The sequence below is a fragment of the Erpetoichthys calabaricus genome, chromosome 1 (assembly GCF_900747795.2).
Source record: "Erpetoichthys calabaricus chromosome 1, fErpCal1.3, whole genome shotgun sequence".
NCBI classification, from domain to species: domain Eukaryota; kingdom Metazoa; phylum Chordata; class Cladistia; order Polypteriformes; family Polypteridae; genus Erpetoichthys; species Erpetoichthys calabaricus.
In genome coordinates, this window is record NC_041394.2 from 336,465,974 (window position 1) to 336,480,488 (window position 14,515).

Below are 14,515 nucleotides of genomic sequence, written 5' to 3' on the forward strand. Positions count from 1 at the left end.
ACATGGCAAATTGGTGAAATGCGTATCAATAGACTATGCTGAAACAATTGGTGGTCATGGTGTGGAAGATGAAATCAACAACTTACAATGTCACATAGAATATCTACAACCACTAACACGGTGCGGTCTTCCACCGCACGAATTACTGTTGAAAGAAGGATGTAACGTAATGTTATTGCGTAATTTATGTCTGAGTGATGGGCTATGCAATAGGACAAGATTAGTTATATTCAACATTGGTCAAACAATTCTGACATGTAAAATTTTAACAGGCGACAAGAAAGGTAATGTAGTACATCTTCAGGGGATAACATTAGACACCAAAGGAGGTCTTGATATGCCATTTGTATTAAAACATTTACAGTTTCCTGTTAGAATAGCTTTTGCAAAGACAATTAAATCGCAGAGACAAACATTCCAAAAAGTTGATTTATTTATTAGAGAGAAAGAAACAATATTCACTCACAGGCAGTTATACATTGCGTTGTCACAAAGTACTTAACATGGAATCAAAATTCAATGCGATATTTACGAAAAGTTAATAAAAAAATAGTTTTTACTGAATTTTTACAGTAAAAGTGTAAGTTTAAAAAGTATTTGCATGTTAATTTCAATGCCAAACAGAATGAAAATGTATAACGCAATGAATACCTCTAACGCAACATGAGACATAATTTTCTTTCAATTTATTACGTTTTACTATTTTTTAATATGGTTAATTACTCGCTGTAATGTAAAATAGTTACTTCTATTATGCATATGTAACAATTCCCATGAAAATAATCTGTTTAAATTGTACATCCGCTTCCCCTTACGTGAGCGACAGAAACGCAAAGTGGCTGGGCCGGGGGTTAGTGAGTGAAGCGAGCAGGGGCGGCAGAACCCCCTTAGTTTATTATAGTAAAACACAAGTGTCTGTCTGCCTGTTATGCTGCACACAGAAACTGACAGCACATCGGGGAATGAGGGAAGTAGTCATAATGAGGGTAGCAAGTGCAAAAGTGGTGTATGAAGAGGGCAATGAAGAGGTGGGCAGTGAGGAAAGCGGAGGATAGGGATATCACTTGGTTCAAGTTGAACTGCAGAGATAAATAAGAGTGCCAGGCAGCATATTTATATACATATACATACAGAGATATACCTGAGCAATATGCATTTGTATTCTATAGTTTCAATCAGCAAAAGATTATAGGTATGCTGTTAATTTTAGTGCAGACCCAGAGAGGTGTCGTCTGTGGCTGCTGCTGATGCACAAGAGAGGATCTGTGACTTTTGAAGACCTAAAGTCAGCTGACAGCATTATCTATAGAACATTTGCTGAGTCGGCAAGAGCAAGGTGGGTTGATCAATAATGATCATGTGTAGGACATGACTATGTGTGGAAGGCTGCCACAACCACCCCAGACATTCGCATTAACATACGTCTTTGCCTCGCCAACTAAAGCAGCAGACCTGTTTGATAAATACAGCGTGTTTTTGAGCAAAGGTTACCCTTAGTGGCATGGGGTTCATGGAAAAGTTATAGCAAATGTAGGAATCTGGCATTGCTAGAGACAGAGAGGTTGCTTAAGATACACATCAAATGATGTTGTGATGTCCACTTATGTACACCAAAAGCTGTAGAGGGATACAACAACAACATGAATCTCTAGAACACATTTTCATACAAACAATGTAGCTCACAGTGCTTAACATGATGAAAAAAGAGAAAAAAGACAAAATAAATTATTAAAATTAGGGAACACTAATTAACATAGAATAAAAGTAAGGTCCGATGGCCAGGGAGGACAGAAAAAAATGCCAGACGGCTGGAGAAAAAAAATAAAATCTACAAGAACCCTGCAGACTATTTTGACACTTCAAGACACCGTGATCAGGCAAGGCAGGCGTTTAAGACTAGGAATGAGATTAGGACAGCCACGGAAAATGGGACAACGAGCTCAAATTGCTTTTTAGTAACAAATTTTTATGTTTTCAACTTTCAATACTTAATATTTTAAAAGATTCATACTATATTTTTTTAATTTAAAAAATTCACTTTTAAACTGAACTGTTTAAAGTTTTACTTTTTTGAAATATAAATGTATTTTTGCTGCTTAAGCATTTCTATTTTACTATCAATTTTAACTTTTTAACTTGTTAAAAAAATAGCTTTTTCAGCTGTTTCTTGCACATTATAATTTAACCTCAATTCAAAATTTCTTACTTAAATAATGATTAAAATAAACACATTTGAATCAAGAAAAGAATAAAATGTTATTAAAAAAATAACTAGTGAGAAGTCAAGCAAAATAACACCTTTTAATGGGTAACTAAAAAGATTATAATATGTGAGCTTTCGAGGCAACTCAGGCCCCTTCCTTCGTAAGGCAAGATGAATTTCAATTTTCAGTTTCTGAATCACTAATCAAGTAGTTTAAGAAGCGATCTTTGAGAAGGGAAAAAAAAGAAAAAGAAGAAAACTAAGAACAAGTCACACGTTTTGCATTTGCTTACATACAGGACCATAAATTACACGTTACAATCACCCACGGAGATAAGGAGCGATGACAGGCCCAGATTCCGTTATCGATTTTAAGTCCAAGTGCTGAAAGGACTTTGGCCGTTCAATGGCTTTGTGTTTAATGTTCAGTTCTGATTTAACAATTCCAGCCAGACCTCCGGCCTCCACTGAGCCACTTGGACCACACAGAGCCGCCTCATTTAGAGATGCCAGCTCCCTATGCTGGACTGACGACTAGCAAATATGTTGATAAAACATTTTGCATGTTTTTATTTATAAACTACACAATGAAACGGTAACATCAGAGAGTGATTCAGGAGGCATGTTTTTCAGTTCTTCAAATCATCTTTGAAATGAAAAGGTCAGTGAGTAACTGCTGTTACATATTATGTGAAATTGGAAAAACAAAAATCAAATTCTCACTTAAAGGATCTGTGCAAACCTTCTTCAAAACCTGGCAGGATCAGATCAATAACATTTTAGAATAAGCATTTAAATTGAGGAAGTGAATTCTCTCCCCTCTTTTTTAATTATATTTATTAATTTATCTGTTTACTTATTTTTACCAGCTTTAAGTTTTAATGTGCTCACGTAGCTTTCTTTCTCATGGGTGGGGGGTTTGATTTGTTTCAAACCCAGTTTTGTTAAACTTGACTTGCTTGTATGGAATGTTATTTGATGAAAGAAAGAAAGAAAGAATGAAAGGCACTACAAGATAGATAGATAGATAGATAGATAGATAGATAGATAGATAGATAGATAGATAGATAGATAGATAGATAGATAGATAGATAGATAGATAGATAGATAGATAGATAGATAGATAGATAGATAGATAGATAGATAGATAGATAGATGATGAACAAATGGAAGAAAAGCAATACTACAGTTCAAAGCAAGATTTAAGAAATAGACTGCTAAAGCAATGGAGGCTGTTTCTGTTCGTAAAGACGTTGTGCCAAATAGGTGGAACATGGTGGACCGATTTCTAGCAGATACGTTCATAAATATTTTATTTGTATGCTAGGTTAAGGGAATGTAATATTTGATAGAGTTTCAGGAGGCATGTTTTACTTCATTGATGAGAACAACAGTGCTTTGAAGTTCACCTAACTAATCCCCCCCGAGTCTTTAGGGCTGACTCAGGATGAGGTCACGAGGATCGCCTGTGCCACATTCACACGTCTGCCATTATTTTTTCTTCCTTACTAATCTCATGCTCTGCACTGTTTTGTTATTGATTTTTCCATTATGGCGAAGTGTTTTCATGGCGAGCTCCTCAAAAATTAAATTCTCTGTTAGGAGCAAACACCTGCCTGGAATGCAGTATTCTTAAAAATGGGGGCACATACTGTAGCACTCTTTGTTCTGGAGTACACCAATTAGCTCAGAGGTCTGATCACAAGCGTATCAAATATGCCAAATGTGTGCATCAACGTTTGCTCTGCTTAATACGCGGCCCATCAAAGATAAAAGCACTGCTTCTGTCTCAATTAATTAGGGACTAAAATGTCTGTTTGTTACACCTATTTAAATGGGGATAAAACTCGGTGGAGCAAAATGGGCCACAAATCATCAATTTTAATATGTATTAGATTGGTTTACATGTCACACTATTGGCCTGGGCTTTTACTAGGCGGAGTGGTGGCTCTGAGGCCAGGGATCTGCACTGGCAATCGGAAGGTTGCCGGTTCGAATCCCGTAAATGCCAAAAGGGACTCTGCTCTGTTGGGCCCTTAAGCAAGGCCCTTAACCTGCAATTGCTAAGCGCTTTGAGTAGTGAGAAAAGCGCTATATAAATGCAAAAAATTATTTATCGATTTGCATTTGTACAACACTAGTTTCACTTGTACAAATGGTAATGGTGTTTAAGTGTGCAATTATTGGTTTATGTATTGTGGCTGAGGATCCTGCCTAGCCGGGATGCCTGGAAGGACCGGGAGAGGAACAATACCTTCCCTGGACCACGAAGAGGGCAGCTGCCCTGGTCTGCATCGGGGCCACGGGATCAGAGCTTAGAAGCTCAGCCCTGTTGTGGCCCGTGGTCACCGCCAGGGGGCGCCCAGAGGATTATAAAGCCTTGGATTGCAGCACTTCCGCCACGCTCAGAAGTGCCACCAGCAGATCATCACGGATACCTGGAGCACATCCAGGGCGTTATAAAAGGGGCCGCCTCACTCACTCCATTAGTGTGTGCGTGTGGAGGAGTGAGGGCAGCAGAAAAAGAAGAAGAAAGAGAGAAAAAAGGGACCGAGTATTTGGCTGGTCAGAGCACTGTGCAATACTGTACAATATTGAAGAATATAACTAAACGCGTGTGTTTTTGGACAACTGGTGTCTGTCTGTGTGTGTACGGTGGGCTGAAACTCCACAGTATGAATCTGCACGTTAGCTTTACCTGTTAGGTTGTAGTTATGTACGATTGGTCTACTTACATATAGCAATGGTTTTATGTATAAATTAAACTCATTTCCTGCCCATTTTCTACTGGTTTCACACGGGTCTCATGTATGAACCCTATTGGTTTCCTGTATGTCCCGGATTCATTTTATAGTTTTTTTTTCTTTCTTGTGTGTACCACACTGGTTTTATGTATACATTTGATCAATTTTGTGTGCACAACATACTAACTTAATGTGCACACTCTGTCACAACTTTGTGTGTGCGAGGACAACATCTGGTTGTGTGTGCTGTTTTGGTTGTTCACATGAGCTTGGACAGCAATGGATGGCTTCAAGAATCTTAACCTTAGGGTTGCTACAGCTGTTTCCGATCATGATGAAGAACGGGTCAGAGTGATGCCGTAAAAAGGTGATCCTTTACTTTGCGTTTTATATTTGTGATTAATTCAGACCACTTTGCAGAGATCTCTTTTCACTTTCAGGAGTGGAGGTCAGACCCAGCCGGGATGCCTGGAAGGACTGTGAGGTGGTCTGTATGTCCCCCGAGCCACGAGGGGGCAGCCACCTTGGATGATGAGGGGCCCACGGGGACAGAGCAAGGAGCCGCATACCCATTGGGGCCTGTGGTCTCGAGCGTCGTGGAGCCCGGGAGATCTGGGAAGGTGGAGGAAATTAAAGGGGCCGCCTTCCTACAGTCAGGGAGTGAGAGTCGGGAGCTGGAGCAGAACGAAGCTCCAGTGGCTTGAGGAACAGAGGCGGCCCACAGACATTGAGAGAAAGGCCCGTGTTGAGGGTGATTGGTGCTGGGAGCACTGTGTTGTGTGGGACTTTATTTAGTAAAATAAAACGTGTGTTTTTGTAAAGTGCTGGTGTTAGTCGGATAGTGTTCAGACCCGTGCTCACAACATTTAAAAGTCTTTGTCACAAAAAGCCAAATTAAATCCACTGAAGTTCAAAGTGGTAGAAAGACGAGTATTAAAATGATCAAGTAGAACAATAAATTATTCAAATAGACATTAATGGCTTTAATGAATGACAGTCACTCTCAATCTGCCATCTAAAGGGTTAAACTTACTCTTTTAACTTTTTAAAATGGAGTGCTTTAGCATAAGCAATTAGAAAAAAAATGTAAAGAGCAACTCAGAGGTGTTCAGGGAGAACAATATTTTAAGAAAATTATGAAAGTAATTTGCTGTGCAAAATCTGTAGACCAAAACAATCTTAAAATTAAAAGTTCATGAGGTAAATGAAATTGACCATGTAGCACCTACCTGCTCCAGAATCACTCGAACCCGATGCTACTGCAGGCCTCTTCACATCAGATTCCAAAGACTCGGACTTCACAGGGTCACAACGATGCCGTAGGGAGTTGTTACTACTGGGTGTGAAGTCCAATCCAGGATAAAAACCCAGACAGTCAGACTCCGATTTCAAGTCTTCTTCCTTCACACCATTTTTTAGTTTATTGTTCTGCATGTTGGTGATCCGAGGTGTAGACTCCGTGTCTTTTTTAATATCAAGAGCCACCGTTTCACAATCCTCCTCTTTAATGCTGCAACCCTCCTGCTGGATCTGTGCAGACTCCCATTCACAGTCCTCTTCCTTAATGCTCAGACTTCTTTTATCCATGGTATACATGGAAGGAAGGTCATTCTGCAGTAATGGAATCCTTGCTTCTTCATCATCATGCATTTGTTTAGAGACCCCCTCTTCACATTTGTATCCCACACTTAGAGGTTCTTGGACAGATGGGCACGCCTCAGCCATACTGCACAGCTGGTAATGTCACCTTTCTTCTTCTCTGTCGAAAAAGCAGAGAAGATGACATGAAGATGGACTTAACTGCATGGTATATCTGCTCTACTAAATTTGAAATATACCTCTGTGGTGATAAAGCATATATTCAAATGATAAAATATAATCATGCTCACTGCAGAACTGATTAAAAGAGGAACTTGAGGAATCATTAACAGCTAAGCTACCACAGGCTGTATGAATGGAAAGACAAAGAGACCCATGACCACAGGTAGCACACCAGTGGGAAGAATGTTGAAGAATAATTAAGGTCATGCCTATCCAGCATTGGTCCATGGACACACAACCTGGACAGCAGAGACCCCAAGTGGCCCAAAGGGCGCAGTGCAGAAGGAAAGTGTATGATTAGTATAAACATGGTCCTCTCCAGCTCTTCATTCCATCAGCTTAATCTAGAGACTATGACAGACAGTATCACATACAGACGAGAGGTTGAGCAGCTGGCCCTGTGGTGTGAACAGGACAATCAGGAACTAAACGTTCTGAAAACTGTGGGGATGACAGGAGATGATAGGAGAGGTCCCACAATATTATCCCCCCACTCCATACTTAACACTACTGTGACTGTTGTGGAAACCTTCACGTTTCTGGGATCCATCTCCCAGCACTTGAAATGGGAGACCAACGTAGGGTCCATCATAAAAAAGGGCACTTTGTCGTATGTACTTTCTGTGCCAGCTGAGGAAGTTCAACCTTCCACAGAAGCTGCTGATTCAGTTCTACACAGAAGTCATTGAGTCAGTTCTCAGCTCATCTAGAACAGTCTGGCTCAGATCAGTAACTAAACAGGCTACAACAAAGAGTCAGGTCTGACAAAAATATCATTGGTGCCAGTCTGCCCACCTTACAGGACCTGCGCTATTCCAGAGTGATGAAATGGGGAGGAAAATAATCACTGACCCCTCACATGCAGGCCACAACCTTTTTAAACTTCTTCCATTGGCCAGATGTTATAGATTAATATACACCAAAACAAACAGAGATGAGAATATAAGAACAGTTTAAATACCAAAGGCCATCATGCTCACAAATGGTTAATTCATCTTAAACAGGCCGGGCAGCGTAACATACCCCCCCCCCCAGGGTCTTACAACATATTGTTAATACTTCTTTTAATACTTTTTTCATCTGTACTTTGTATGCATTATACATATACACATACAGGATTTCCCGAGAATGGTCTGTAAGAGACTGAGAGAGACAATTAGTGCACCTTACCAACCCCTGTTCAGGCATGGAATTACTGTTATTCAGGCCCTTTAGTTGTCTCCTAATCGCACGTGTGTGACAATAGATATACAGTCATATGAAAAAGTTTGGGAACCCCTCTTAATGCTTTGGATTTTTGTTTATCATTGGCTGAGCTTTCAAAGTAGCAACTTCCTTTTAATATATGACATGCCTTATGGAAACCGTAGTATTTCAGCAGTGACATTAAGTTTATTGGATTAAAAGAAAATATGCAATATGCATCATAACAAAATTAGACAGGTGCATAACTTTGGGCACCCCAACAGAGATATGACATCAATACTTAGTTGAGCCTCCATGTGTAAATATAACAGCCTCTAGACGCCACCTATAGCCTTTGATGAGTGTCTGGATTCTGGATGGAGGTATTTTTGACCATTCTTCCACACAGAATCTCTCCAGATCAGTTTAATTTGACTGCTAAGCATGGACAGCCTACTTGAATATCATCGAAAATCTATGGGATGATTTGAAGTCAGGGGATTGTGACGGCCATTCCAGAACATTGTACTTCTCCCTCTGCATTAATGCCTTTGTAGATTTCTAACTGTTTTGGGTCATTGTCTTCTTCGAATATCCAACCCCTGCGTAACATCAACTTTATGACTGATGCTTGAACATTATCCTGAAGAATTTGTTGATATTGGGTTGAATTCATCCAACCCTCGTCTTTTTAACAAGGGCCCCAGTCCCTGAACTAGCCACACAGCCCCACAGCATGATGGAACCTCCACCAAATTTGACAGTAGGTAGCAGGTGTTTTTCTTGGAATTTGGTGTTCGTCTTCCGCCATGCAAAGCACTTTTTGTTATGACCAAATAACTCAATTTTTGTCTCATCAGTCCAAAGCACTTTGTTCCAAAATGAATCTGGCTTGTCTAAATGAGCATTTACATACAACAAGCGACTCTGTTTGTGGTGTGAGTGCAGAAAGGGCTTCTTTCTCATCACCCTGCCATACAGATGTTTTTTGTGCAAATTACACTGAATTGTAGAACGATGTACAGATACACCATCAGCAGCAAGATGTTCTTGCAGGTCTTTGGAGGTGATCTGTGGGTTGTCTGTAACCATTCTCACAATCCTGTGCATGTGCCGCTCCTGTATTTTCCTTGGCCTGCCAGACCTGCTGGGTTTAACAGCAACTGTGCCTGTGGCCTTCCATTTCCTGATTCCATTCCTTACAGTTGAAACTGACAGTTTAAATGTCTGAGATAACTTTTTGTAGCCTTCCCCTAAACCAGGAGACTGAACAATCTTTGTTTTCAGATCTTTTGGGAGTTGCTTTGAGGATCCCATGCTGTCACTCTTCAGAGGAGAGTCAAAGGGAAGCACAACTTGTAACTGACCACCTTAAATACCTTTATATCTCATGACTGGACACACCTGTCCATGAAGTTCAAAGCTTAACGAGCTAATCCAACCAATTTGGTGTTGTAAGTAATCAGCATTGAGCAGTGACAGGCATTCAAATCAGCACAATTACAAGGGGACCCAAATTTTTGCACAGACAGTTTTTCACGTGTGATTTAATTTCATACAACTAAATACTGCTTCACTAAAAATCTTTGTTCGGAAAACACCTCAGTACTCAGATGTTCCTAGGAAATGAAAGACATACCACTGTTATCTGTTTGTTGAAAGTAAATTATTATACAGGCTGAGAGGGGTTCCCAAACTTTTTCATACGACTGCGTGTGTGTATATGTACAGTGCATCCAGAAAGTATTCCCAGCGCATCACTTTTTCCACATTGTTATGTTACAGCCTTATTCCAAAATGGATTAAATTCATTTTAATCCTCAGAATTCTACACACAACACCCCATAATGACAACGTGAAAAAAGTTTACTTGAGGTTTTTGCAAATTTATTAAAAATAATAAAAACTGAGAAATCCCATGTACATAAGTATTCACAACCTTTGCTCAATACTTTGTCGATGCACCTTTGGCAGCAATTACAGCCTCAAGTCTTTTTGAATATGATGCCACAAGCTTGGCACACCTATCCTTGGCCAGTTTCGCCCATTCCTCTTTGAGGCACCTCTCAAGCTCCATCAGGTTGGATGGGAAGCGTCCATTTTAAGATCTCTCCAGAGATGTTCAATCGGATTCAAGTCTGGGCTCTGGCTGGGCCACTCAAGGACATTCACAGAGTTGTCCTGAAGCCACTCCTTTGATATCTTGGCTGTGTGCTTAGGGTCGTTGTCCTGCTGAAAGATGAACCGTCGCCCCAGTCTGAGGTCAAGAGCGCTCTGGAGCAGGTTTTCATCCAGGATGTCTCTGTACATTGCTGCAGTCATCTTTCCCTTTATCCTGACTAGTCTCCCAGTTCCTGCCGCTGAAAAACATCCCCACAGCATGATGCTGCCACCACCATGCTTCACTGTAGGGATGGTGCCAGGTTTTCTCCAAATGTGACGCCTGGCATTCACACCAAAGAGTTCAATCTTTGTCTCATCAGACCAGAGAATTTTCTTTCTCATGGTCTGGGAGTCCTTCAGGTGCCTTTTGGAAAACTCCAGGTGGGCTGCCATGTGCCTTTTACTAAGGAGTGGCTTCCATCTGGTCACTCTACCATACAGGCCTGATTGGTGGATTGCTGCAGAGATGGTTGTGCTTTTGGAAGGTTCTCCTCTCTCCACAGAGGACCTCTGGAGCTCTGACAGAGTGACCATCAGGTTCTTGGTCACCTCCCTGACTAAGGCCCTTCTCCCCCGATCGCTCAGTTTAGATGGCCAGCCAGCTCTAGGAAGAGTCCTGGTGGTTTCCAACTTCTTCCACTTACAGATGATGGAGGCCACTGTGCTCATTGGGACCTTCAAAGCAGCAGAAATTGTTCTATAACCTTTCCCAGAGACAATCCTGTCTCTGAGGTCTACAGACAATTCCTTTGACTTCATGCTTGGTTTGTGCTCTGACATGAACTGTCAACTGTGGGACCTTATATAGACAGGTGTGTGCCTCTCCAAATCATGTCCAATCAACTGAATTTACCACAGGTGGACTCCAGTTAAGCTGCAGAAACATCTCAAGGATGATCAGGGGAAACAGGATGCACCTGAGCTCAATTTTGAGCTTCATGGCAAAGGCTGTGAATACTTATGTACATGTGCTTTCTCAGTTTTTTTATTTTAAATAAATTTGCAAAAATCTCAAGTAAACTTTTTTCACATTGTCATTATGGGGTGTTGTGTGTAGAATTTTGAGGAAAAAAATGAATTGAATCCATTTTGGAATAAGGCTGTAACATAACAAAATGTGGAAAAAGTGATGCGCTGTGAATACTTTCCGATGCACTGAAAATATATATATATATATATATAGTACCGTGTTAGCTATTATGAATGTAGAGAAAATCCAAGCAAAATGACACCTTTTATTGGCTAACTAAAAAGATTACAATATGCAAGCTTTCGAGGCAACTCAGGGGCCTAAATATTATACTATATTATATATATATATATATATATATATATATATATATATATATATACACACAAATATGTTATATAGTTTACGTGTTTATTTGGGCTCATCAGGCGTACACACTCCACTGCACCCCTTGTGGGGATTGGACCTCGGACTTCAGCGTCACTTTTGCCGACTTGCAGACCAACCACATACGTTACCTGGTAGGTGTGTGTATATATATATATATATATATATATATTATACATATACACACACACAAATTATGGGGCTCTTCGCTTGGTTGAGCTGCTTGAAGGGTGTCGGGGTGCCCCTCTTCTAGAGAAAGTGATTGTATTTAAAGAGGTGGTATACAGAACAGTATGAGGGGGTCCTTAGTGATTATAGATAGAAAATCAGTTACTTGAGCATTTCACTACGATGGTCTATTTTAAATAAAAATGAATAATAAAACATAGTAAAAGGTAAAAGTAAAAATGTGAAAGTAAAAAAGTAAAACATAATAAAAAGTAATACTAAAATTATATTAACGTCTTGTCAAAAACAATATTAAAAATTACTTTATCCTCTAATTCACATTCTCTAAAAGTTGCTTCTTTGCATTTCTGTTCTCATGTTGTTCGGGATGTTTTTCTCTTTCTTGTTTGTTGGATGATTCTCTTTGTTCTTGATTTTTATTACATGCAGCTTTTTTTGTTCATTTTCTTTTTTTTGACATTATCAGTTCTTACCGCTGTTTTTCTATCATGATCTAAAATTCCACCTTCTCGAACAGAATGTTTGCTTTTCTGCCATGTCATTATAACCAACTGCACTGAAGTGCGAGTTAGCACTTAGTGTCACGTGGTGATGCGGACAGCGGATGCGCACAGTAAGAGTAACGATTGGGTGAGCGGTGTGGAGAGGCGTGGTCAAGGCTGAATAACACAGACACGACGGTAAACTTTTTTAATAGAATTGTTATAGAGTAATAATAGAGTTATAGAATACATAGTATATTATTTAAATTAATAAAAGTTATAATAGATTAATAATAGAGTTTTTGAGACAAATCATGCAAGAGAAAGAAGCACTCTAGAGGAACTCTCAAATACCGTAATCCCCCACCATAACCTGTCGTCTACAGGGGAGAACTGATTCGTCAAAAATTTTGATCTCTGCTTTCTGGCAGATCTCGATGTTTTATGGTCCTTTGACACCGAAAACATTGATATCTCAATGGCGGGTGTGTGTTGGACAAAAACGGACGAACGGAATAATACCAAACTCAAAACCTAAACCTGTTATGAGATGACGAGGTGCTGATTAGTTTTTGAGCAAAATCAGGCAAGAGAAAGAGGCACTCAAATACCGTAATTCTGCAATTAATTATGAATGCAAATTCTAAGCATTTGCCGTTTCACTCTCTGCATATTCTAGCTCAACTTTACCATTCCTAATGCTCTTCACCTCATCCTTGACCATTCTTTTGATACTGAAATAATCTCCCTGAGTCATATTTTGTCTTTTTTTGATACATATAAACATTGGTTTATTTATTATTATTGTCATTTTGCTCCCATGATACCCTGCTGAATATCTGTGAAGCACTCAGCATGGTAAAGGCACCACGCACAAATTTATGATAACAAATAATGTGTAATTCACTAGAAAAGGCAATTTACTTAAGTGTAATGCTTACTTTGGATTGGTGCCTTTCACAAATGGATCATTAAAAGTGTTCAATCAAAAAGAAAAACAAACTTTATTCATATGAATGCATATATGAGGGGTGTTCAATTATAAACAGGAATTCTCATGCTCTGTTCTTATAAAGAGTGCAAGGCCGATAAGGCATGTGTGTGTCTGTCCAATGAGTCCTATCTTATCCTTAGTAGTGCTAGCAGCTCTTCTACCCTTCCTGTCAGTTGTAATCAACACGTCAGAGCAGAAGGTACACAGGAGTGTTGCACAGCAAATTATTATACATTTTTTGACAAATGAAGGAGTCATTTCATCTCAGGTTTATTAGAGACTTAAAAATCAGTTTGGGGATGAGTGTCTCTCTCTGAGTCTAGAGTATGTGAGTGCGCAAGTCATTCAGAGACAGGCTGACTATCATCTCTTCGGTCCACTTAAAGAATTTAGGAGGGAAGAAATTCAAGTCAAATGAGGAGGTTACTGATGCTGAACAAGAATGGGTCAACATGCAGTCAAAAGAATTCTATTTCTGGCATTAAGAAGCTTCCCGAGTGCTGGAACAATAGAAAAACAGTGTGGAAGTCATTTAATTGTATTCAATAAATAAAGAGAACCTCAAAATCTAATGAACGAGGAAAATAAAATACAAGCGCTACAACAGCCGACTACGTGATTCTCATTCAAACGGGACTCGACAATGAAGTGAAGTGAGCCGCGGGCATGGTCGCTCCTGAACACACATGGGACAGCTACAAGTCTCAAAGAAGGCTCAAGTCTCCAGTCCCACCGTTAAGCTCCAGTTTAAAGTAAAAAGGGCGCATAAACTGCGCTGCACCCTCCATAAACGCTGAATCCGTCTTGAGCGGAACACTACGGAGTGAAAACATGAATATATATATACGAAAATCAAAGTACCCTCGGTGTTTTTAAACGGCCGCTACTGCCCCAAAGCCAACGCTCCAGCATCAGGGACGGACGAATACAAATTCCTTAACGGCAGTTAGCCGAGGACACGTGAGCAGACCTGGGCACTCCGCTGAGCTCGAACAGCTACAAATCACGATCGGGGGCCGCTGACCCTCTGCACCCCTTATGAGGTAATTTCTCTTTATTATCCACCTCGCTAGTACGTACCTTCTGTTCTCCGGGAAACGCTTAATCCAACTGAACCAGACGGAATGGAGAGCGCGACACAAGCAACATGGGCAACCGAAAAGCGATCCTTCCGGGAAAACAAAACGTGTCAAAATAAAAGTCATAAACGCTTGCTGTACTGATCGAGCTTTATGCGCTCTGTCTGCAGTGGTTCCCAAACTCGGCCCTGTGGAAATCATGGTGGCTGCAGGTTTTTGCTCGGTGATAATAACTGATCACATTTAACCAGCTGGGCCCAGTTGTTCCAAAGTAATCCAATGGGATTTGGGATAACAG

The 14,515-nt window shown here is 40.2% G+C and overlaps 2 protein-coding genes across 7 annotated transcripts in view; both read right to left on the bottom strand.

Annotated features, from left to right (window-relative positions):
- Positions 1–14,416, bottom strand: part of LOC114667074 (oocyte zinc finger protein XlCOF6-like) — a 111,148-nt gene extending 96,732 nt beyond the window's left edge. The window contains exons 1-3 of one of the 3 annotated variants that reach the window (XM_051925115.1): positions 14,219–14,416; positions 7,564–7,653; positions 6,177–6,706 (exon numbers count right to left, since the gene is read on the bottom strand). In XM_051925115.1, coding sequence (XP_051781075.1) covers positions 6,177–6,672 — 496 coding nt within the window. In that variant the 5' untranslated portion in view covers positions 6,673–6,706; positions 7,564–7,653; positions 14,219–14,416. Of the gene's footprint in view, positions 1–6,176; positions 6,707–7,563; positions 7,777–14,218 lie in introns of those variants that run through there. The other 2 variants (XM_051925112.1, XM_028822206.2) reach the window with 2 other exon arrangements.
- The window catches only part of LOC114642262 (zona pellucida sperm-binding protein 3-like), a 392,210-nt gene that overhangs the window by 316,566 nt on the left and 61,129 nt on the right, over positions 1–14,515 (bottom strand). The gene's annotated exons all lie outside the window — the stretch shown is intronic.